At 51.6% G+C, this 23109-nt stretch overlaps 6 protein-coding genes across 6 annotated transcripts; 1 reads left to right on the top strand and 5 right to left on the bottom strand.

Moving 5' to 3' along the window:
* Positions 1–1231: 1231 nt before the first annotated feature.
* On the bottom strand, positions 1232–1924 carry MFIFM68171_07079 (uncharacterized protein; the record flags this gene model as incomplete). Its single annotated transcript, XM_071062499.1, has 1 exon — positions 1232–1924. The coding sequence occupies one exon, from the start codon at positions 1922–1924 to the stop codon at positions 1232–1234; it is 693 nt and encodes a 230-aa protein (XP_070918600.1).
* A 2054-nt stretch (positions 1925–3978) lies between these two features.
* On the bottom strand, positions 3979–5959 carry TPO5_4 (polyamine transporter tpo5; the record flags this gene model as incomplete). The annotated part of the gene is made up of 7 exons (XM_071062498.1): positions 3979–4146; positions 4221–4697; positions 4753–4909; positions 4974–5376; positions 5427–5495; positions 5558–5765; positions 5831–5959. The coding sequence occupies 7 exons, from the start codon at positions 5957–5959 to the stop codon at positions 3979–3981; spliced, it is 1611 nt and encodes a 536-aa protein (XP_070918599.1).
* A 1128-nt stretch (positions 5960–7087) lies between these two features.
* Positions 7088–8861, top strand: MFIFM68171_07077 (uncharacterized protein; the record flags this gene model as incomplete). The annotated part of the gene is made up of 3 exons (XM_071062497.1): positions 7088–8452; positions 8532–8732; positions 8790–8861. The coding sequence occupies 3 exons, from the start codon at positions 7088–7090 to the stop codon at positions 8859–8861; spliced, it is 1638 nt and encodes a 545-aa protein (XP_070918598.1).
* A 377-nt stretch (positions 8862–9238) lies between these two features.
* On the bottom strand, positions 9239–10520 carry MFIFM68171_07076 (uncharacterized protein; the record flags this gene model as incomplete). Its single annotated transcript, XM_071062496.1, has 2 exons — positions 9239–9939; positions 10055–10520. The coding sequence occupies 2 exons, from the start codon at positions 10518–10520 to the stop codon at positions 9239–9241; spliced, it is 1167 nt and encodes a 388-aa protein (XP_070918597.1).
* A 1441-nt stretch (positions 10521–11961) lies between these two features.
* Positions 11962–13442, bottom strand: MFIFM68171_07075 (uncharacterized protein; the record flags this gene model as incomplete). Its single annotated transcript, XM_071062495.1, has 2 exons — positions 11962–12786; positions 12846–13442. The coding sequence occupies 2 exons, from the start codon at positions 13440–13442 to the stop codon at positions 11962–11964; spliced, it is 1422 nt and encodes a 473-aa protein (XP_070918596.1).
* A 747-nt stretch (positions 13443–14189) lies between these two features.
* On the bottom strand, positions 14190–15288 carry MFIFM68171_07074 (uncharacterized protein; the record flags this gene model as incomplete). The annotated part of the gene is made up of 2 exons (XM_071062494.1): positions 14190–14633; positions 14731–15288. 2 exons carry the CDS (start codon positions 15286–15288, stop codon positions 14190–14192), a joined length of 1002 nt encoding a protein of 333 aa, XP_070918595.1.
* Between the last annotated feature and the right edge of the window lie 7821 nt (positions 15289–23109).

Genomic DNA, 23109 nt, shown 5'->3' with positions numbered 1-23109 from the left:
CTTTGGAGTAAGTATGCTGCTCAGGCTGCTGATTTCGCTGTATTCAAGCTCCGTTCCGACCGGCGGCTATCATCCGTATAATGAGGCGTCATCCCTTGCCGAACAGACTTTACAAAACAGACTCTCCACACAGAACCTTAACGTTAACACTCAGATAATTAGCGAATGACTTGACCAGCCTATCGCATAGGTATATAAGGTATCTATAACCCCGATTAAATGGACTGCAATCCTAACTTTTCTATTATAGTACAACTTCTATCTTAACTTGAGTATAATTACCTAGACAGCTGACTCCTGGACGGATGGAGAGTAGCTGATTGATTCACCTTCTGGGGGATAAAGAGTGAGCCCGAAATGAAGGGGATGTGGTCCGCCCGCCCTCCGCGCACGCTGGGCGGCAACTGAGGGTCTTTTAATGTGTTCCGAAGCGCCCCGGATTACGAATGGGCGGCGGGTAGACATCTGTGGTGCTTACGCAGCTTATATAATGCTACTGTGCTAGGTGTATTTGCGAGCGGAGATTGGGACGAGAGTGGCGTGGAAACACTGGCAGCTAGTACCACAGTAGGTACTGTACAGTACCTTAAACACTCAAAAGGTCGATTAGGATAACGAATGCTCGCGGCGGGACTTTGCATCGGTACCAGAAGTGATAATTAGGAAACTAACAACTGATTAACGTTACAACCAAGACTACCAGCCTAGTACCTTCGGCATGCTGTCGGGAAGCATAACCCTAATGTCCGTGAAGGCAGCTCGCGGGCGTCATGAAGTGTCGGCTACCTTACTCACGTGAGCCCGGCGTGGCAGGCGAAGTTTCAGCAGATGATTCCGTGAATTGGCGGACCTCGATGCAATTATCAGGGACCTGATCCTTTCCCCGAATTAAGCTTAGCTTGGTGCCGTGAAGAGTAAGGTAATCCGTCAGCAGTCGTCCATCCTCCGAATGCTCTCAAGACATGTTCAGTTCCTAGACTTCATATTTATATTTCCTACAGCTTTCATAATTCAGTAAGGAGGTCGAATTCAATTCCATCTAACCTGTGAGAGGGATAGCTAGCAAAGAGAGACCAACTGTTGTTACGCAATAATGAGAGACACATCCCACCCCTAGCGATCACCGCAGCAAAGCAAAACAATGAACACACATCCATATCCGAAGCTTCCTGGATACCCCTATCCCCACACAAGTAGGCCCAGCCTGTATGAGTCACTTCCTGACGTTCCGCTAATGACCAGCCTCGCTTGCCTCGCTTGCCTCTCTTGCCTGCTTTTCTAGCCATCTTTTATTCAAAGTAGGCCTAGGCTCGCCGTGCTTGAGCATAAAGTCCCGTTTGGCCTCTATAGATGTCAAGTTGCGATACTGCTCCCCAAGCGGCGAGTCGATATCGACGTGATAGTCTGTATCCCTGACCCGGACTGTATACTTGTTTGCACGCACTCCTCGTGGCTTTGGGCCTTCAACCGATCCATCCTCGCGCTTCTTTCTTCCACTAGGGCCTTTCACAATGGCTCCGGTGATAGACATTCCGCTTGGAGATCCTGCAAGACAGAATTTCTTCTTCTCCTGGATAACCGTTTCACAGGGGTCCGCCACGCCGGCATAGACGCCTAACTTGCGCCAGCCTCTCGCTTGGTTGTGATTCGCGCTGTCGAAAAGCTCGCCGTCCTCTACTCCAAAGCAGCACTCGTTGAATGGTATATCGTCGCATGTCACCCCAAGCTCCAAGTCAGAGTCGTCGCAATTGAGATTTGGTTGGGTGTTGTCGCCGCTTGTCCACAGGGTGATAGTGACGGGGCCGGTGTCCCCATTGCGCTTTTCGACAGGAGCTGAGCCTGGCGTGTCCGATGCCATGACGATCGCAAGTGTAGTGGTAGATTGGAGAAGAAGGAGAATGGAAGAGAGTGGCGCCGACTTCATCTTTGAAGAGGTGAAAATTTTCAAAAGTGGGGGGTTTTGGGGGCTTGTCGGTGATAACTAAGCAGGGTAGTATCCCGATGTTTGAGAGTACTGGGTCGGCGCAAGTGCAGATAGAGGCAAGTTGTTGATGAGAAACCAGGTTCCAGCCTGATGTTTGACGGTCTTGAGATGCTGATGGTTGCTGAATGATTCGAGGAAACCAGACAGGTCAACACGGTTTATATACCTTACTTCTCAAACCAGCCTCTGGACTAGAGCACATCTAGAGAACTAATTTTAGATGCCTTTTTTTTTTTTCTTCATTTGGATACAAGATTCTGAAAGGTGCGTTTTAGTTTTTTGCTTCATCTTTCGGATACAGGATCCTAAAGGGAGGGCCGACACAAATTCACACGAAGGTGACACGGCGGCGGCGCAGTGAGGTGTTACAGCCGCTGCACGGTACTTATACTGGGGCACAGCTTACAAAAGGCCTACTTGGATGAGGAATACAACTATATTTTTACCTAGGACCCTAGAGCCATCTAGGCCCATTCGAGCTATAATTGGTATCCCGACCCTGTTGTTGATCCTCAGGATCTCCCTCGTCAAAATCCTAGATGTTACAATATAAGAAACTACGTTTCAAGTGCTAAGGGTTTTCAGCATAAAAAGAGAGCTATTCCCAGCTCGATTCCGACTGCAGAATCATCAATCACTCCAGACAAACATATCTGAACAGCTCAGCAACTTGATACCGGCCTTTAGCTTGATCCCTCTACAGCAGTTTTCCCGATCTCTCCACAGAATCCCTCAACATTTACCTTGTCTCTTATCCATTATACAATCCTTTATTAGTCACAATGAAGTACTCGCAGCTCCTTCTGGCTGGCAGCGTTACTCTCGTCTACGCTAATGCTGCTCTAAGCGCTGGTGACGCAGCCAGCCAAGTCATCGCCAGAGACGCTTCCCAGCCTGCGGCGGTAGGCAATGCCCAATTCGCTCGGGACTTCCGCGTGGTAGCTGAGCGGGATGCTCTGCCTGCCGAAGGCAAAAAGGGCTCCGCCGTGGCGGATACAGCAACAGGGGGGAAGGGAAAAGGAAAGGGGAAAGGCACAGATACAGGGAAGGGAAAGAGCACAGATGCAGGGAAGGGAAAGAGCACGGATACAGGGAAGGGAAAGAGCACGGATACAGGCAAGGGGAAGGGGAAGGCCGGGAATGTGAATGGAAAGGCAAAAGGGGGAAAGGGGAAGGACGGAAATGAAAACGGAAAGGGGAAGGGGAAGGATTCCTCCTCCCCCGGGTACCACCGCGCGACCCCCGGAGGAACCCAAATGGAGGATAATGAGCAGCTGGCCTGACCACTAGAAGTACAGTGTAGGAGGGTCAATCATACCGAGCGATGTAGAAGATGGTGATTAGAAGAGCGATCCCCGAAAATATTTGAGTATCATTATCAAATGATTTGATATTCATGAGAAAAAAAAATTATTTTTTCCTTAACTTTGGAGCAATGCGGTGTTTTGGTGTAAAAGGCTTTGGTTTAATGGACGGAAAGAGAGAAAAACAAGTTTAGAGGAAGGTGTTCTCTGGTGCCTTCCCTTCAATAATGCCCTTTTCGAATATATTGCTGTAGAATTTGGTTTAGCTTTCACGTTACATTATAGGACTTATTCAAGTGTCCCATTACTATATACTGTACCCTTGCAACCATAGAGTTCAGCTCTGCAACTTGCTACACTTTAGCTGGTCCCGCAATTTGGCAGACATTTGTTGGCTTGCAACTAAGCCGATCTTTAGTAATAATTTACCGTGAATTTACGTGGCACCGTGAAACACGAATAGGTAATCAAGAACTCTTTTCTCTTCATTTATCCTTCAGTTTACCAGACACAAGCAATAATATAGCTACGACCGATGTACTCTCATCGCTCCCAATCCAACCACATCCCCCGCTTCCAGTTTACTTATTGTCCATTCTCCCAGGCAGTCCTCCTTTTGATTCTCTAATACTCGTCTACATTGAAACTTCTTGAGGTTCTTCGCACCCCTTGTTGGCCTACAAATGCCAGTTACGGCATGTCCTTTTCCTGATCAGGAGGGCTCTCATCACTAACGGCCTCGCCGTTGGCGATGTGCGCATGAGTCCGCGGGCCAACATAGTACTTCCGACCGCGTATGAGCCAATGGCCAACTGAAAAAGCAATCACAAAGGCCAGGACCACCGACGCGTAATTCATCTAGAGCCCAAAATGTGAGAACCTCGGGCAACGAAGGCCTGTGTGTTAAGGAGCGAGGGCAGGCTTGAACTTACGTTTTCCGGTGTGACCGGCCGAAGAGTTGGCAACAGGAACAGAACCGAAAGGAACGCGTTCCAGCCAACAGCAAATAGATTGATGGCGACGCTGAATCTCCCCAAGTGCCACGGCCCGCGTTCAAACTTGCCATACATCAGCTTGCAGATAATGGGGATGCAATACGACCAGTTCAGCGCGATGGCGCAGACGTTGAACACGGCGGCGATCAGGATGGGGCTACCGAGCCCGATGAGGTTGATGAGGACGCAGAGCGAAGCGTACAGCCAGACCGAGTAGACCGGTGTGTCGCTGCGCTTGTAGATGCGATACCAGTAGCGAGAGAGGGGAACCATCTCATCGCGCGAGAATGCCCACAGCGTGCGGGAACCGGCGTGGACGGACGGAATGCAGACGAAATTCATGACGATGAAGGCGGTTATCGTAAAGAAGACGGCGGGCCCGGTGCCCATGACGTTGTAGAAGATTTGGGAAACCTGGGCAGGAAATCAATGACATTTCCCTAGTGGTTAAGACAAATGGCAAGTTTACAGGGAGGCCCGTCGGACTGGCCAGGAGCTCTCCGGGATCCCCCATGCAGTAGGCAAGTACGATGTTGTACAGAAATCCGGCAACGTAGGTGAATACGGAAGCCGACGTAATAGCTATGGGCACCACTCGGGAAGGGTCCTTTGTCTCCTCGGCAATGCTGCATTCTCGTGTTAATAACCCTTGGTCAATCCCAGAGCGAGGTGCCAAAGACGGGGTCATACTGGCCCACGCCGTCACAGTTCGTCATGATCCACGCCGCACTGAGGCAGCCGAAGAAGAAAGAGAACCCGGGCGGCGTCCAACCGGATAGAGGCTCAAGGTTCGTAAAGACGTATGCGGCGTCGTGTTTCTCCCTCTGCAGGGCGAGCAATGCAGCGGCAGCCGCAATGAGAACGCCGATGTGGAAGACCGCGTAAGTGCTCGATATTTTGTTTAGCCAGGCCGTCGACAAGCTGTTGACGAGAGCGTGGATCATGCAAAGCGCAGCCATGACGCCTGTGATGTGTCCCTGGGTCGGCTGGTAGCTAAAGCCTGTGCCGATGGAGACCGCAGATAGGAGCATCTGAGCGGCGCCGTATTGGGATGAGGCTGTTCCGGTGATTGTGCCTATGAGGTTGAGCCATCCTTTGCGCGATCAGCAGCCAGTTCAGGCAGGACGAGTCGAGCAGACACACCATCAAGCCACGCAACCACCGGCAGATACTCTTGCGGACACAAGTACTTGAGCGTAAAGTACATAGCACCTACACGCATACATGAGTGGGTAGCCCGGTTTTGCCAAGCCATAAGGATGGGAGCCCCTTACCCGAAGTGGGATACGACGATGAAATCTCAGCAATAGACAGGGCCAAGGCCAGGGCGCCACCACCACCTATCAGCCAACACCACACCACCGAGGCGGCGCCACCTGCATAGAGCGGGTAGATGAAAGTGGTGATAATAGTAGCATAGAGACCAGAAATACTCAGGGCGAAGCTGAAGCACGACCACATGGAGAACTCGCGTTTGAAAACCTGTAGGTGAGGGGTAAGCAAAGGATTATTGCACGGGCAGTATGATCTGCTAGAGGTTCCCTCACGGGAGTGTATCCCATCGCTGCCAGTGCTCTGTCAGCCTCGTCCATCTCTCCGTCGGCTCTGGTGATGACTTTTGGCACCGCAGGCACCGGCGCAGGGCTGATATTGATGCCATGGTTTGCGTGGACCATGGTCTGTAGAGGTATGGTAATTGATACGTCGGGGCCCCGGTTGATACTTGAGGCTTGAGGTTGGTGGGACAGGTGGCGGGCTTCAACAGTGCCGCTTCTGTGAAGTAGGGTCGGGAAACAATGTAATGGGCGACGATGCTTCGCGAGCAGCAGGCAATATGATGCCGGATGGAATCACGAAGACGTACGAATCACACCACTTGGTGGTGAAAATGGGCGAAGTGCCTATCACTTCCTACCTAATCGGATGCAACAACACCTTGCTTGCTTGCTGGCACATGGTTGGCTCGTTTGCGTGCTGGCCGATGGTGGGGTTCACCCGTATGCGTGGCCTTGAGCGCTTCGCCGCATCGGATGGCGCAAAACTGAACAACGAAGCGGTCTGGCATCAGCCAGACTAATCCACCTAGAAGCTGGTGTTGTGAGAGTTCCTATAAATTTTGCGATTACCCACTGCTGCCACCTACTGGAAGAGGAAGCACTCTGGGAGGCCAATGCATGTAGTGGCAGCAACCGGACAAGAATTTGTGCCCCTGCTGATGTAGAGCCGTGTCTGCTATTTTGAGGGGTTCACAGGCCTCCCCGGGCCCGGATCCCAAAACGCCCTAAAGTGGCTTTGGCGTTCAGCCCGTGTGCCGATCCTCCCGCACCACATGCAAGACACCCAAGTTGGTAATCCTCCCCGAGGGAAAAGAACTGGCAAGATAAACCGACAGTGCTCTCGGGAGAGCTAAACCGTATCTAACCATATTCTCCCGAACGTACCATATATAAGAGAATACAATAGAGAAGCCTAGACAGAAAATGTGAAGAAAAAAGAAGAAGAAAAAGAGAAGGAAAGAAGAAAAGAAGAAAACTATTATTTACGGGTGCACTATGTAGTTGATAAGCAAAGCTAAACGGTAGAGTATAGTTAGAGACGGTCATACTACCAAGGGGTACGGTTCGTTTATCCAAATCGCGCGCGAACAATCCCCAGCATGCTGGCGCGTGTTCAGGCTGCCGCTTTCTTTCTCGACAAAGTCTCTTCTATTGTGTTTCCCTCGCCACATTTAACTATTCGACCACGATGGCTCGCTACCTTACAAAGCTCGGTCACCTTGCCTCGATATCTTCGCTCTGAGCTCGATGGCTCGACCTGCCGATTTTCCCTCCCTTTCGCCAAGTAGGACTGGTTCAGGCCGCAAGCCGTCCGTGGCCCCCTCTCAGCCAGATTATCTCAGCCTTCCCGGCCGGTCAACCGACTGCAGAACACGCAGCAACGACTACCAGCAAGCTATTCGCAAGCATGCGTCATCCTATCGCGGGACCACGCTAGGTAGGCCGGGTGGCGGTCATGAAATTACTCCAGCGTCCATCTTCGAGCACCGCCGTCTGATATCCTCGGCGGCAGAGGGTGGCACGGACCGCACAACCGACGTCCGTTACCCCTCCTCTTTCGACGAGATTGAGCAGTGGTTGGAGGGCCATGTTGAACATGCACTCGCCGCCGCCGCCGCCGCCGCCGCCACGGACCACTCACAGAGCGACCTCTCAAGCGCCATCAATGTTCTCTTCCTCGACGAGAAGAAGTGTGCCAAGGTCTTCAACCAGGACTTTGCCTTGAACCGCCTCTTACCTAAACTCAAGATCACCGGATGGTGCACTTCGCACTACATGTCCACCTACTGTCGCTACCCGATCCCGCTGGACCCCGATTGCGACGGCAAGGCCGTGCAGCCAGTATGGAACTGGCGCTACTGCCTTAACCATCCGTTCGACTGGGACCTGCTCTGGGCCTACTTCCCCACCACACGCACCACCGTCGCCATTGTCCGCACGTGGTTCGACGGTTACGACACCAACTTCACCCAGCTCGAAAACGAGATCACGGACTTTGAGGGGCCAACCCTGGCACACCCGATGCTGTTCGGCTTGTTGGCGCTGGAAGTCCTTACGTCGGACGCCATGGGCAACGTGCGCGAGAAAGGCAATGTTATCTACGAGGCTCAAACCTTGACTGGTTTCCACCAATATAGCCGCCTACGTGCCACCGACAGCGACGGCCGTACCATCGCGTTCGACCTCGGCGGCGTCTCGCGCAAGGTAATCGGTGCCGCCTCGCACTTGACGGGCTGGGAGAATGCCACGGTGCAAATGGCCAAATTCGCCCGCTTCGCCCAGGCCGAGAACAAGCGATACATGGAAACGGGGTTCGCCGCGGAGGGCGAGTCTGGGCGTGTTATAGAACGGCTCTGCGTCTATATCGACGAGGAGTCCGAGAAGCTCATCGGCGACATTGATGGCGCCTATCATGACTCACGCGCGTGGCTTTCCACCGCCAACTTCCTGCTAATGGGCGTCCTGAATGTGCTGGGCCAGGATGACTCGAGAGTAAACATCGAGCTCGCCAAAGACCAGAAGCGCATTGCCGAAGAGACAAAACGGGACAGCACCTCCATGACAGCCATCGCTGTCGTAACCATGTTCTTCTTGCCCGGCACATTTACAGCGGTAGGAAAAGATGCTCCGCCCCCCTTGCTCCTGTCTGCGCTCGTGGGATACAAGGTATACTGACCGTTCGATTCGATAGTCGTTCTTTGCTCTGCCTTATTTCGAAGCCGACATTGAACGGTACGGATTCACGCATTTCTGGATCTACTGGGCTGTAACTGTGCCCTTGACTATTCTCACCCTTGTTGCCTGGACCTTCTACACTAAGGTTCTAAATCCGGCTGCTATTCCAAGAGACAAGTCCGGGGAAGATGCGGATATAGATGAGATGGACCGCAGGGTATGGACCTATGCCTCTTGACCATCACGTGGCGCAATGAAACTGACGGCCTAATAGCAGCGCAATGTCTCTATCACGGAATGGATCGCTAAGATGCGAAGCAAGGCTGAGGTCGGGCACGACGTTTGAAAGACAGTCGAACACCGGTTGCGATATCCTTGACAAGTACGGACGTTTACCTTCATCAAGGTGCCTGGACGGACGAAACAAGATCGTCGCTCTCTGCGCTGGCGGATGGCACAGGAAAGAACAGAGAAGAAACAAAGAAAAGGAGTGGGTCGCAACTGAGAGGTATATTAGAGTAGAAAGTACTATACATGTAATTACAAACCACGAAGTCCGATGGAGCAGCCTGCTGCGTATCGGAGCGGCATCTTGCCGACTTCAAGCTTCCGCAATGTTCCCTAAATACCACTGGTGGCCTCCCCGGTTCCATTTTGCTCCCAACAGACCCCTCCCAGCTGGCACCGTCGCCACCGCGACCTCCCTCCCTTGTCTCCTACCTATCAATTCCACCTCCTGCGAAACTTATCGGTCATCCTCAGGTCGGTATAAGCGGTGGCCCGTCCCATCGCATAATTTGTTCCGCAAATCCCCCACGGGCTGACAAGCTGGATCGGCCGATAAGGACGTAGCGGATCCACTGAAATAAGCATCGCCAACCAATTGAACCGCTCTATCTGTCCGGTCCTCACTCCGGCATCGAGCATCCGGCGCCAGAGGAACTCTCGGATTACCATCTGGCCCATGTCATCGAAGGCGCTTATCATGCTTCTGGGATCGATTACCCTGAAAATGGCAAACCGTGTGTCACACGGCTTGGTGAGGATGGCGCCGTCGGAGAGCAAGGTGCAGGCCAGCGGAGGATGCATGCCGGCCGTGATTCTACCCAACGCGGACAAGTATGTTAGGGTCGGTTCTGGGAGGCTCGGCTGAGCGGCGACGACCCGGTAGACCCAGGGCCGAACTCTGCCCACGGCGCCGGGCGCCTGGGGTCCGTGATCCTGCGAGCGCTCCTGGGTGATGCTGATGGTGATGGTCTGCAGGCCGTTGAGCAGCGGAGGAAATGCCTGCCCGCCAATCAGTTGCAGGCTGTTGGGCTGTTGCTGAGCAGGCGCCCGTTGTCCCCGGAGCAGATTCCACAGGAACGACAACATAGTTTGGAGCCTCCTGTCCGCCCGGTTCCTGTTGCTGGAGCGGAAGATGTCTAGACTAGTATGTCAGTTCCGTTCTCTCTGCCTTGTAAAGCTGTTTTGCGAACAGCTCGGAAGCATAAAAGATCGTTATGCCGGAAAAGTCAAAGTTTCCGAGGGAGTACTCACGAAGATTGACTTGGATATGCCGGATCATTCCCAAGTTGAAGGTATTTGGGTTTCGGAGGATGTCTTCAAAGCCGTTGGGTAGGATGACACGCGTCTTCGTTCCCGGCCGGCGAACCCGGTCCTCGGTGTAATTGCTAACGATGCACTCGAAGTCCTGGCACAAGATGTCCATCTCCGGGTGGAAGTAGATGTATGGCGCGGGGGGTGGCGGTCCCCAAACCTCGACGGCACAGCCAAGTAACAACTTCTTGTAATGGCGGAGGGCTACCGCTCTCGATTCGTACGACACTTCCATCACGGTTGGATTGCGCGTCAAGCGCCACTCAATCGGTGACGTCCGAGCCCTCCTGGTACCGTTGTGGATGATGTTCGCTTCGACAAGACGAGGATCAAAGGACGCCTCCCAAACCATGTAGCGGAGCTCGATCGAGAGACGCGGGAATTGATGGAACTGCTCTTGCGCCATTCTCGGTTTTCTCTAGAATGCCAGTCAGCGACACGCCACGCGCACCGGTTGCCGCAGGATCAGACCTGCTTTACCAGACGGCTACGTATAAGCGATAGACGGCTGGGATATTACCAGATGGTTGAAGTCGATAAATTCTGCGGAAGAACAAGCGTCCAAAGCGAACGTGATTTTGCGAGGAGAAGAGAATCGCCTGCGAGGGGAAGAGAGTCGCCTGCGATGGGAAGTAATTTGTTGTCGTGGGTCCGCCTGGCCACATGCTCCGCGGCAGCTGCTGCGAATGTTGGCCTAATTCTTCCGTGTGTTTCCGTGCTCAAGCCGCAGCATCGTAGCCCAAGCCGCGATAGCATTGAGTCGCCGAGACCGCGCGAACGCGGTTGTCACAAGCCGTACCAGCGTCAAGTGTTCAGTTCGTTAGAGCCACCACCGCCACAGAAGGGCAGGGTACTGGAAATGCGGATAACGATAAACAAAATAGTGACTAGTAAGATAGATTAGGATCTTATACGCGCGAGAGTTCTAGAATTGGTAGTTACATCCGACCTTTACTGGTGATCATTGTTCCAACTAGTTCCCCTAACATCTGGTACCGACGACGGTTTCACGGGAACACATGACAGTACCAGGCGGCATCTCTACTCTAACTCAGGCAAGATATAGCACTTTAGCGCCACAGTGTGGAGCTAGGAGGACTCACGATTGTTAACGTCCTAAACACATATTTCGATTCTTAGCCACATAGCATCGTTGATGAAAAACAGTTAGGAGCAGTTCTCATAGGCTTCGTACTTCTCTTTATCCAAGTAAACTTGTAATATAGACGTATAATGGTCAATGCACTAGACCGTGGCTGAGGGTGGGCTGCAATGCTGGGGATGGAAAAGAAGGGAGATGAAAAGTAAAGAGAAGTGCTAGATCAATGACGGTATAAGAGCCATGTCCAACCGTCCGAAGAGAGTCTATCTAGCTTATTAGACTGTACAGAATGCTACACCTACATTGAGATGGGACGGAACAAAGCGAGAGGAACCGGACAATACTTTATCCAGAATACTACCTACCTTACAAAAGAGACTAAAGTAGTTAGGAGACACTTCGCCCAAATGAAGTGAAAACATACAATCAAGGGACCCGCAAGACAACCGCATGAGTGGCATAAACAGCCGTATGGTTGGCAACTATAAGGGTGGTTCAAAGCTTTCTGCGGTTGTCTTTGCAAGGGGCTACTGCGAAACATCCCACCTAGCCCAAATTCCCTTTGTCCATGGTAAAGTGTGGAATAACAATCGATGCTTATTACTTGGATAATCTATCTTACGTCCGCGCTCGTACAACCTGGGGTATGTTAAATTATATTCCGCCGTGTTCTAAACCAACTCCTCGTTCTACCAAGCTCATGAAGACATGCATCTAGTAGGGTATCAAAACGAGTATGAACAACTCAGAGTTCAAACAGACCCATGCCAAACATAGTGAAAGCTCCAACCAGTCCAGCAACGCCAAACACCTCCCGATGCAACCCTGGCTGCACACTCCCAGCCGCGGCATTTGGTTCATCCGTTGTCCGTGACGCCGGTCTCGCCACACCCGTGACGAGAGGCACTGTGCCGTTCGCCGTGATCTCAATCAGATTGGTCGACGTCGTACCCACATTGCTCTGCGCCATGCCGATAACATGATTGGACAAATCGTACACAACATAGGCGCTTCTCAGAAATGTGTCTCCGAAGAGAAAAGGGGTCTCGTCGTCGGCCGTCATGACACCTAGGCGGCAGACGCGGTCGGTCGACCAAGGGATGTTACTGGGCAGTATCAGCCCTCCAGAGAAGATGTAGGGCTTGAGATCGTCCATAATCATCTCTGCCGCAGAGACGTTGATCACCGGACCCATGGGTCCGCCAAACTGGTAGGTGAGGAAGAGATCGGTCCGGCTGCGCAGGGAGCAGTCGGCGAAGACGACTCCACTGCCATCGGTATCGTCGTAAACGCCAACGAGGCTGTAGATGGGGACTGACAAGCTCGGGGGGAGGTAGGTGAGTGTCGTCCCAGAGTCGAGAATAACTTCGATGTGATTGGCACCCGTGGCAAGGAGGCTGGTAGTTTCAGAACCTGACGTAGCCGTGACGGAGGTCAAGGCGACAGTGAAGTGGTCGTAAAGGCCGGTTTCATTGTTGGGAATGACGTCGATGGTTTGGAGTCTGCCGATGAACTTTTCAGTGTCGATGCCGCCGAAGAGGATCGTGCCGGACTCGGCAGAGGAGTCATTCTGTGCGGTGTCAGTTCCGGGTTGTATGTCAATCTGGATACTCGGAGTCAAGCGCTCACCAGGTACAGGCTATATGCCTTGGTGGGAATCAAGCCTTGTTCGACAAGGAGATCGATGATGTTTGGGTACGGTTCATCAGCGGCCACAGCGGCAGTGTAGCCGATACCCAGCATGCCCCAATTGCTAGTGGCTTCATTGGCCAATCCCATCTGAAGGTTCGTGATGGAGATGCCGTTGCCAATTTCTACATTATCGGTGAAGTAATCGCCAGAGCTACCGGTGCCATCGACGTATCTGATGGCAAAGTCCCCCCGGCCCACCGTCTCAAACGTCGAGCTCATTTCAGGGTCGAAAGTGTCAAAACAATAGCCCCATTCTTGCTGGAGCCTGATGCTGTTGCAAAGATCCGAGTCCTTTGCCAGCACCCACAGGTCGCTACTCCCAGTGTCGACATGGAGCGTGAGGATTTGTGGCGGCGTGCCAACAGCAACCCTGGTATAGTAGGCAGTCTTGTTGTTTAGCAGCGTGGCGGCAAAGGCGCGTCGATCTAGGCCTCGTTGTTCAGGAGTCGCCTTCGAGATGTCCATGGACACTACACGTCGGGCCGTGGCCGTGGCGGTGGCGGCGAGCGCCAAAAGCAAGCTGACGGCGCGCATGGTACTGCTTGATTTCCAGGGCTGCCGAGTGCCGCACCGTAAGGACCAGGGGAATGAGCCATTGTGGAAAGGAATGAAGGCGTCCGAAGATCTTAAGTAGCAGTGTACTCCACTGATCGCAGGCTAGGGACCGGGGTTGCATAAGGCTTGTCATTTCCTTTGGAGCCAGCAGGCGAGCAAATCTGCTCAGCCCCATAATAACCGCCCAATCACGGCATTAGCGTGGCTTGCACCGCCCGCCTGCCTGGCGCAAGCTCCTGCAATTGACAGGTGCGGTAATATCACTGGCTGCATCCTTCGGGGCGCAGTGCTCACTTTTTCTGTGCCAGTCCCCGCCCCCAAGGTAACGGGGCGAATAGTGTATTTCGAGGCGTCGCATTGGAAGCCTAGTTCACGTCTTGGCTTTCGAGTTCAACTCAGTCGTTGATTTTCTACATGTGAGAGCGAAGGGGACGATCTAATCCAGGTTCCTTGGGGGCGATGTGCCTTGCCCAAAGCAAGGGGCGAATCGGAGGTGGGATGCTGATTAGATCGATCTAGATCCCGTCATGCTTCCCGGGCACTCGGACCAAACGGACCGCCTAAGCCAGCATAGCGAGGGACCCATATCCGTGGTTCCCTTCTTCCCGACCCACTCCTCTTGTCCTCGATGACTTCCCTTTTTCTTGATGCTCGCAGGGCACTTAAGCCCCGTACGCAGCGAAAGCAACACATATCCTTCTATTTATATCCTTGTGGTTCGGGTCGTTAGAGACTCGTCTCGGTCTTTGCGATCTCCGCTAGGAACAACCGCTCTGCTTCCTCCCACGCACCTGGCGGCAATCTTCCCTTGATCGGGAGCCGGCCGCCCTCGAGCGTCCCAAACCCTGCTACACGGCAGGTGGCTTCCTTGATCCCAATCACGCCGTTTCTCATAACAAACTCCTCAGCCAGGCTAACAACAAACTGCAGGCGACGAATCTCGGCCCTCGTCTGGGCCAACGCTTCTCCGCTGAGTTCTTGTTCCACAAGTGACATCAACCGCACAACCGTCTTGGGGTAGAAGGCTGCCATTCCATCAATCACCCCGGCGGCGCCAAATTCCACGATAGGGGCGAGCTGGTTGCCGAAACCGCTGTACACACGGAATTTGTCGTGATCGATGGCAGGATCAAGCGACACCTGCACATGGTGGGAAATGTTGCCGTGACTCTATGGCCCCGCGATCAGCCAGTCTCCTCTCGCGCCGAACGGAATCCGGAGCTACTCGACCCATTTTGTGACAAGAAATGCTTGAACTCCAACTCACCATCTTGCACCCCACAATCCTCTCGTGTCGAGCCAACTCTCGATACGTCTCTGGCAGGACGTGGACGCCGTTGGTCACCCCAGGGTAATTATACACCAATACGGGGATGGGGCTCTTGTCTGCCACAATCGTGTACCACTCCGTGATGCCCGCTTGTGTCGTCGCCGGCCCGAAATATCCCGGGGTGAGCACCAGGCCCCATTGGGCGCCAGCTTCGGCATAAACGTCCAGCCATTCAAGCGTCTCGTCTAGGCCGGGGGCCAAAACGCCCGCCATGAGTGGATAGTCGGGGAAGCCGGCGTCGTTGAGGCCCTGACGGACCGACGAGATAAGGGTGGACCGTTCGGCGCTGGACAAGTGGACAGCTTCTCCAGTTGAACCGAGTAGAACGATGCCGGTGATGCCGGATTTCGCGAGGAAAACGCTGTGGTTGATTTGTGCTTGGATATCCACCGGTGGTTGGAGTGAGTCTTTGCTCGAAGAGGAGGGGAGGAAGAAGGTTGGGGATGGGACCCAAACGCCTCTAGGAGGGATAGGGCTTGTAGTTGTGGAGGCCATCCTGGATCGATGACACCTAGGCAAAGTTACCTTAGGTACGTACGGTAGGTAGGTACCGCTCGTATGCAGTCGGATTCAACTTGACGATGCCCAGGAGTTGAATTTTGTTATGTTTTGGCGAGCAGGAATTGGCTTTTGCTTTGCCCCATCTCGCACTCGAGCATCTTGCGCAGGGTGCGGGGCGCTGTCTCGGTCTTGCACCGCCGAAAACCGTCCCTCGCTGTATTCATAACCGAAGATCGGCTCCACTCCTGCCACATCGCAGCAGGTGTTGGTGAACGCGGGGACCATTCAAGCGCATGTTATGTTTAAGCGTCATGACGTGCTCACCACTGCACGCATTGTGCTATACATGCATGGATGATCCAAGTAGATGTGCAAACGAGACAAAGGAAAACAAAAAGGGGAATAAGAGACACCGGTCTCGTTACCTATGGATTACCCCGACTGGCTGTCTCACCCTCTTAAGTTCTTAACCTCCTTCCCGTACGCGATCCGCTACTTCACAACCTTAACCGCCATGCCAATGGACCTCCTTGTTCATTTACTGCCCCGACTGCCCCACCTACTTGGATCTCATCTCCAGTCGGCTTTCTCTCCCTTCTACCGTATTCCCCACATGACGCGCCGTGCTTCGGAAGTCACCTTACGTGTATTCATTTGACGTCGGAGATCTGAATCCGTATCGGCCAAAATTGAACTATCATTGCCGGCACAAGTTTGGCACACCGCCAATACCTTGGCTAATGACAGTAAAAATATGTAGACTCATGCTCCTCTTTGATCGTCGGAGACGTTGGCTAATTATCGAGTGTCTCCTGCTTCATTGAGGCTGCCCTGGTTTGCTTGAGGTCGACCAGATGAGTGACCAATAGGTATGTGCCGGGCCTGTTAGTGCTGGTGCCGAATGAGAGTATGAATCCCTATCCCAGGGTACATACTAGCCTCGTAATAGTAGGTGCATCTTATTTCAATCTTTGGTGTCTTGGAATGACTATAGTGGTATGAAAGCGACCAAACGTACGTGATCATTGGTGGGAGGTGATATTACCTTATGAGCCTCCCTGGTGAGCAGAGTTAGCCCCAAAGTTATATATACTAAAGGCCTACAAATCATCATATTTGTTATCGCTGTTAAAGCCCCGCCTATGTCGATTTTAGTGGGGAGCCGGAAATATCTCTTTTGGCAGATAGATCTGTAGCTGTTTCGCATTTGATTGGCAAAAGTGGACATTCAGCTCATCTAGGAGGGGCTTGCGTGAACGCATTCGCACGCCCGCGCCAGAATGAGGGCAAAGTCATATGGTCGGCGCAGAGCTAGAGCAGACCTTGCAGGCGTCACTGCCATTTCCCACTTGCTTCCCTGGGCCGACGGTTGGAAATCCACCACATCAACACGCAATCACAGCCGCATTCTATCCTCACAATTGTGATGACGGGGGATCTCCGATAGACTGCCTGAGAAGATCGGTGAACACCGACACTGGTTTACGCGCGGGATCACGTGTCCCCCATACCCGGGCTTAATCGTCCCGATAAAAGCGGCTACCCGTGGATCATGCGAGCCTGGTCTCATAGCATCTCCGAGTCCAGGTCCCGCAAAGCTTCCGTTCTTCAACTAGCTGCTTTAGCCGTCCCAATTCTGTTTCAACTTCTTCTCATGTCTTCGTCACAATCAAAAAAGATCGTCATTATCGGTGAGAGACCGTCGCAGCGTACTCGCAACTATCAGATTTTAGCACTAACAGTATGGCACTAGGTGGCGGCATTGTGGGAACGACCACCGCGTACTATCTCACTCGCAACCCACTCTACAATCCCACCGTTCACTCCATCATCCTTCTGGAAGCATGAGGCATTGCCATTGGATCTTCGGGAAAGGGGGGCGGCTTCATTGCGTCTTGGGCAATTCCCAAGTGCATTGCTCCCCTCAGCTTCCAACTTCATCAGAGCTTAGCTCGAGAGCACGGTGGAGAGAAACTCTGGGGGTTTCGTACCGTTCATGCTGCCGAGATCCAACTGCAAGCCCAAGAAACTGAGCGCAATCGAAACGAAACGGATTCCCACGACCAGCCGAGTGCTCTCGATTGGCTTTTCCCTGGGAGTGTCAAGTCTTATGATGAGATTGGCACGCCAAGTGACTCCGGTCAAGTCCACCCCTACTTGTTCACCAAGAAGATTGCTGAGTTAGCTGAGAAAAGTGGCGTGTCCATTGTTATTGGGTCGGCAACCTCTATCAATTACAATGAGGATGGTTCCCACGTCACGTCGGTCATTTACAACACGAACCAAGGCCGAAAACATGAGCTCGCTGCCACTGATATTCTCGTCGCGGCCGGTCCATGGACCTCAAAACTCCTTCCACAAGTCAAGCTTAACGCGCCTAAAGGGCACAGCATTATTGTCCGGCCGTCCAAGGGCCATATCTCGCCTTATATCCTTTTCCCAGACATCCGTGCATCGACGCCAATTGTTTCTCCTGACATCTATCCCCGACCGAGCGACGCCCTTAACGACTTTGATACAGTTTATGCGAGTGGACCGGATTATTATGACGTCCCACTCCCCGACCGAGCGACTGGCGCAACTGTAGATCCGGACAAGATTGAAGGCATATGGAAAGCGGTGAAAAGTGTCTCTCAGGAAATCCAGGACGGGGCTGTCATCACGGAACAAGCGTGTTACAAGGCACAAATCAGGCAGCATGAGGAAGGGGAAGAGACCGGGCCCATGGTTGGGCCAATGGATGTTGGAGGCCTTTGGGTTGCAACAGCCCTATGTTGTACCCTAAAGTTGCCCTCAGCAATTCCCATGTTCGTGTGTGATCCTGAGCCGCTCCTGAGCTGGGGTGAGCTATGGGTGAGCTAGCCTGCACAGCCGTGTGGCCCAATTTTGGACCCTCGACTAAAGTTGCCATCCGGAGATTCCGGTACGTTCCTCGGTTTGTGCTAACCTTACCGCATAGGTTGCGGCCACGTCAGCAGTGACGTTAGTCGCAAAATAGGGTTCTACTGGCATGCAATGCAGCCTAGACGTTTGACTGTATGTAGTGAGGCGAAGTATGGGAAGGGGTGGAGGAAGGGATGTGCTCGATTCTTTATTGCTCTCTCGATGATTTCACCATCACATATTAAGAAGTACTTCAACTTGTGGCGTGATACTATGAATGAATTTGTAAGGATAAAGCTCCCTAATATGCCAGAAAGATCACTTTTGAGACTCTCAACTTGCAGCGTAGTATTTCTGACAAAGCTAAAGATATTCCTTCGGCTGTAGCCTAATCGCTCTCAGCCGCACTATAATTTGTTGGACTATTGCGCTTGTCAACAGAGAGGGATCAGTTGATTACGTGGCAGTTGCGTGGCAGTTGTGTCTATGAGCCACCATGAGGTGCGAGTCTTTTTGCCACACAGCATTCATAGGCCGGAAGCAATAGGTCTTTAAAGAGGGTTGCCAGAAACCAAGGAATTTCACACAAGGTGGATCAAAGCTACTGTGCTTCTGACAGCAGTGCCTGGGGATGCCCTCTCAAATTACAGCCAGATCAGCCACTTCGGCCGTCATACCACGAAACGAAATTATTCTACAGTAAGAATAACTTTGACGATTATGAAAGCGGTGAGTATGAAAGCGGTAAGCAGTCATCAGCGAGGACAAACTTACCCGATTAGGCAAGCGGTGAGCCTGTGCCTAGCAAAGCTGGGCAATATAGGCAGGCGGTGAAGTCATATCAAGTTAAGCGTTGAGCCTCAGCGGTAAAACAAATTTGCCCGGTCGCTTAACCTGGCCCAGACCACGGTTTGTGCTTAATTGCTAGGCCGATTTTTCGGCCCTGTAGCGGTATTAGAAACCTGGAGAGCGCCTGAAAGCGGTGAACCTGGAAACGGCGAGCGGTTCTAGGCAAACGGTAAGCATAAACAGTAAGTTATACAATTTAGGAAAGCAGTGTGCTCTCAGGCGGTGAGGACCAATTTACCCGGTCAACGTAGAGCCCAGATCATAGCCGGGCTTGACTGCTGAGCCGATTTCTTGGCCCATAACGAGTGAATTGATCTTCTAAATTTATGACTTGGTGGCTGGTAGCCCAAAACATAGGCTTTGCACTGTCAGTTCAAATGTTAACTAACGCCCACCAATTAGTTCTTTCCACATAGACTTGTCCAAGCAACTTTCATTGGTAAGATGGCATCAACGCGACGAAGCAACGCTGAAAGACGGCTGGGAAGGGATGAATGCCGTAAGAAGCTTTCAGAACATATTCGTATAGATGCGTAACTTCTAAGTCCCAATACTTCGCTAACATCAGCTAGGCCAGAGGCTAGGTATTAGAATAAAGCCCACGGAAGTTCGTCTTAAACCTCGAATAAAAGACCCGTATACTTGGAAAGTTCTACTAGGTAAAGAGGAGTATTTCTCTGGGATATTTGCCACAAACTTGAGCAGCCATTCTATCAGCATCTATCGAATCCTCTGCCGAGAGGTTGGAAAAAGCTTCGAGGCTGTGCCTTCCGATCCAGAGTTCCCAACACCAGACACTATTATCTCAGTAAGTCGAGTCTTTCGGCATTTAGCATTATAACTAACGTTATGTAACTGTCTTTTCCAGAACCCAGTTTTCGAACAACGATTAACAAGCTTGAAGAAGAAAACTCGAAGCTTTTTCAAGAAATTAATCATCTAAAGGACAATCACAATGCAGAGTCAAAGCGAAGAGAGCTTTTAGAAGCAGAAAACCGTTAACTTCACATTACTAAGCAACAGCTTCAGTCACAAATACAAAATTACTCCAATGCCGTTGATTATCTCAGGAACATCATATCAAGGTATATTCTCGGGCTGGATAAAGTACTGCCTATGTTGGAGGATTTAAGAAAAGAGGTATCTCTAGACGAGACTCTCAGTGTAAACATATAAAGATAATGACATGTAGTTATAAAAGATGCATAACGTCTGTAATAAGCAAGCCGTACAGACAAGTGAGTCGTACACTTTCTTGGCAAAATGCACACCTCCAACTTTTTCCACCAATATCGCATCGCAGTGGATGGAGCAATCAGCTATAGAAGCAACTAGTCGTAATAAAGGTAGTGATTGCTGTGAGTATCAGTTCCAGAGCATCAATATACGAAGATCTAAAAGTCAATGCCTTGGGTTAGGCCATCCCACCATTCATCACCTTAGCTAGGCAATATCACCCCGCCAACTGGTATCAGGAGTGCAACCTTCCGGCCACCTAGCGCATTGCAACAACTGATAATGGTTAGACCTTGTTGCGTAATTACTTCAGGCTATAGAGTCTACCAAACGACATCTTCAGTTCTAGGGCCTTGGCAAACAGGAAGAAAAGCTATGAACGTGATAAGGCTTGTCGTTTATAAGCGAGAGCAGACCGCCCACACCCTCCACAAGAAGTTCTCGAATCTACTGTAACATATAAATATCAAGAGGATCCTCTACCCAGGTACCACCTGAAATGCACTCCCTCCGTCCTCCTAATCCATACGTTCTTTCTCCTCCTCTACATTCCCTATACCGCTTACTACTTCGGTTTTAGGAAGCCACTGTGAGGACCGGCTGGGTAAGGTCGGCGTGGGCGCAGGACGGAAGCCCCGAAGCCGCAGCGCCGGCGGGGTCGCAAAAGCAACAACAACGCTAGGCCAGAAGGGCGAGGATATCGCGTCAGAGGAGCGTCGAAGGAGCGTACAAGCAAGGTCGATAACGGGGCAGCGAGCGGGGTAAGTGAGCCCAGACGCTGTCATCGCAGGGCATAAAGAGGGGGGTGGAAGACAGGACTTAGGAGAGAGACAGAGTTCAATGAGACCACCATCCTACCCCTAACGAGCACTCTGCTCCTACGTTGCGCGTGCACTGCTCGTACCCAGGCACTCTGGCCCTACTACCCTTGGGTCCTTGACCCTCACAGCCACACCCTAATGCCCGCTCGTTTAAAGTAGATCCTGGGCTAGTAAGGAAGAGACACCATCGGATACGGAAAAAGAATCTTCCTTCGGCATAGGCCGGTCATTATCCATCTGTCTATCCGAGTTCCCAACCTTTGACTCAACGGCAGCTAGCGAGGAGATCTTAATATCGTATCTTCCTAAGTCTCCTTACCCGGAGATTGTAATAGTAGCGAGTTTCAACTCGAAGGAAACATCTGCTGACGGCCAGGCAGACCTCAGTTGAATATGATATCGGCTGCTCAGAAACTTGAGAAGCGCGTTAAGTGAATGGCGCAGACTTCGGTCCTTCAAAGGTAGTAAAACAGGTCCTCCCAGGAATTAAGTCGGCAAAGAATTCTCGATTATACCTTAGCTCTCTCAAACCCCACACAACCCTCGAGAAGCCACTTCACAGTCAGATCTCATCAAAGTCGAACATCCTATCCGCAAAACCCTTGGAAGAGCGCAGCAAAGGCGATGAGAGTTAAGACGGCCAGTAAACCCCATAGCACGAGTACTAGCGCAAAAAGATCGTGACACTAGCGAGCGTAGTCCCTGACGCCGGCTTCATTAAACAAGTACCACCACTTCTTCACCCGCAGTGCTATAAGAAGCTAAAAGGTCAGAAAGCCAGCAGTAGCCGTTATGCCGAGAAGGTTATAGCATATGTTGGGACACTTGCGCGTTTCTGATCCGTACGTCCATACTCTGGAGAAACAAAGATAGACAGTGAGGGAAATAAAGGAAATAGAACTAGCAACAGCTAAATAACAAAGAAAACCGAAGACTCTGCCACCCCAGCGTGCATCATCGTCCATACGATGAGTGCTAAAATATAAGCTCTAGCGTTGCGACTGCACAGTAAAATAGGTAGTCCCAGCTATTTCGCCGCCGAGGATTGTAAGTAAAAGAAAGTAGACGTATAATTACAGTTTCTCTATAATGCGCCTTTAAAGATATAATGCCGTATATCTCAGCCGACTGAAAATTTTAGTCCCCGTTACAAAGATCGGGACTATCCTGAGATATCCTCTAACAAGTCCTTTTATCCATAATCTACAGGGAGAAGACTACCAGTCCTGAATCTGACCTTCTGTAATATACCCAAAAATTGGCATCATTTCTATATTTGGGTGTACCTAAGGGATAGCCCAAATTCGGGACACTAAGCAACCGAGTTCTACTGTTAGTTACACAGGTGCTGACTAACACAGTCTATACCTACAGTAGCTCAGTACCCAATTTCATTTGCCTTAATTTGTACTACATTACTGTATCTAGGCACCCTAACGACCCCAAAGTAGTGGTCTACGGGCATTTTGTCAGGTAGCAGTACTATATATTGGTAAACCTATCGTAGAGTCCGTCTTGTAGTTCGATCAGCCCCTTCACACCAGACAACAAATCCAACCAGGCGAACAACACAAACTGTTAAATAAACTACGAGGGAAGGAAGGAAATCCCCTGCATTATTCTTTTGTTTACAGATATTACAATGTCTAGCGAGAGGTACATGATTTTTATCGGCGACTTCAACGTCTGGATCGATGCCTAAAAGTTCGCGGCATCGGGCAACAACCACATATCCAAGTTGCAAGACAGCGGCCGTGACCCACATCTCCGCATCGACATTAGAAAGCTAGTAGAGCGACTACAGCGCAAGCATCATACCCAGGACCCCCCCTTCCTCTACAGCTCCTGCCCACCCCCCAACGACTCGGTCTGGGAGGACTTTTGACAAGAATGACCGCGACGCTAATTATTCAGGCCCGGAAGCTCCTACCCGGTATCACGATAGTAGCCCGAGTATAACGTTCCCTTCAACAAAGACCTTACAGAGGCCATAAAGACGGTCAATAGGTACGAGCTACTCGAGAAG

The sequence above is a fragment of the Madurella fahalii genome, assembly GCF_045866475.1.
Source record: "Madurella fahalii IFM 68171 DNA, scaffold_4, whole genome shotgun sequence".
In the NCBI taxonomy this organism is placed as follows: Eukaryota; Fungi; Ascomycota; class Sordariomycetes; order Sordariales; genus Madurella; species Madurella fahalii.
The sequence above is the reverse complement of the archived record's forward strand: the minus strand, read 5'-3'. Positions and strand labels throughout refer to the sequence as shown.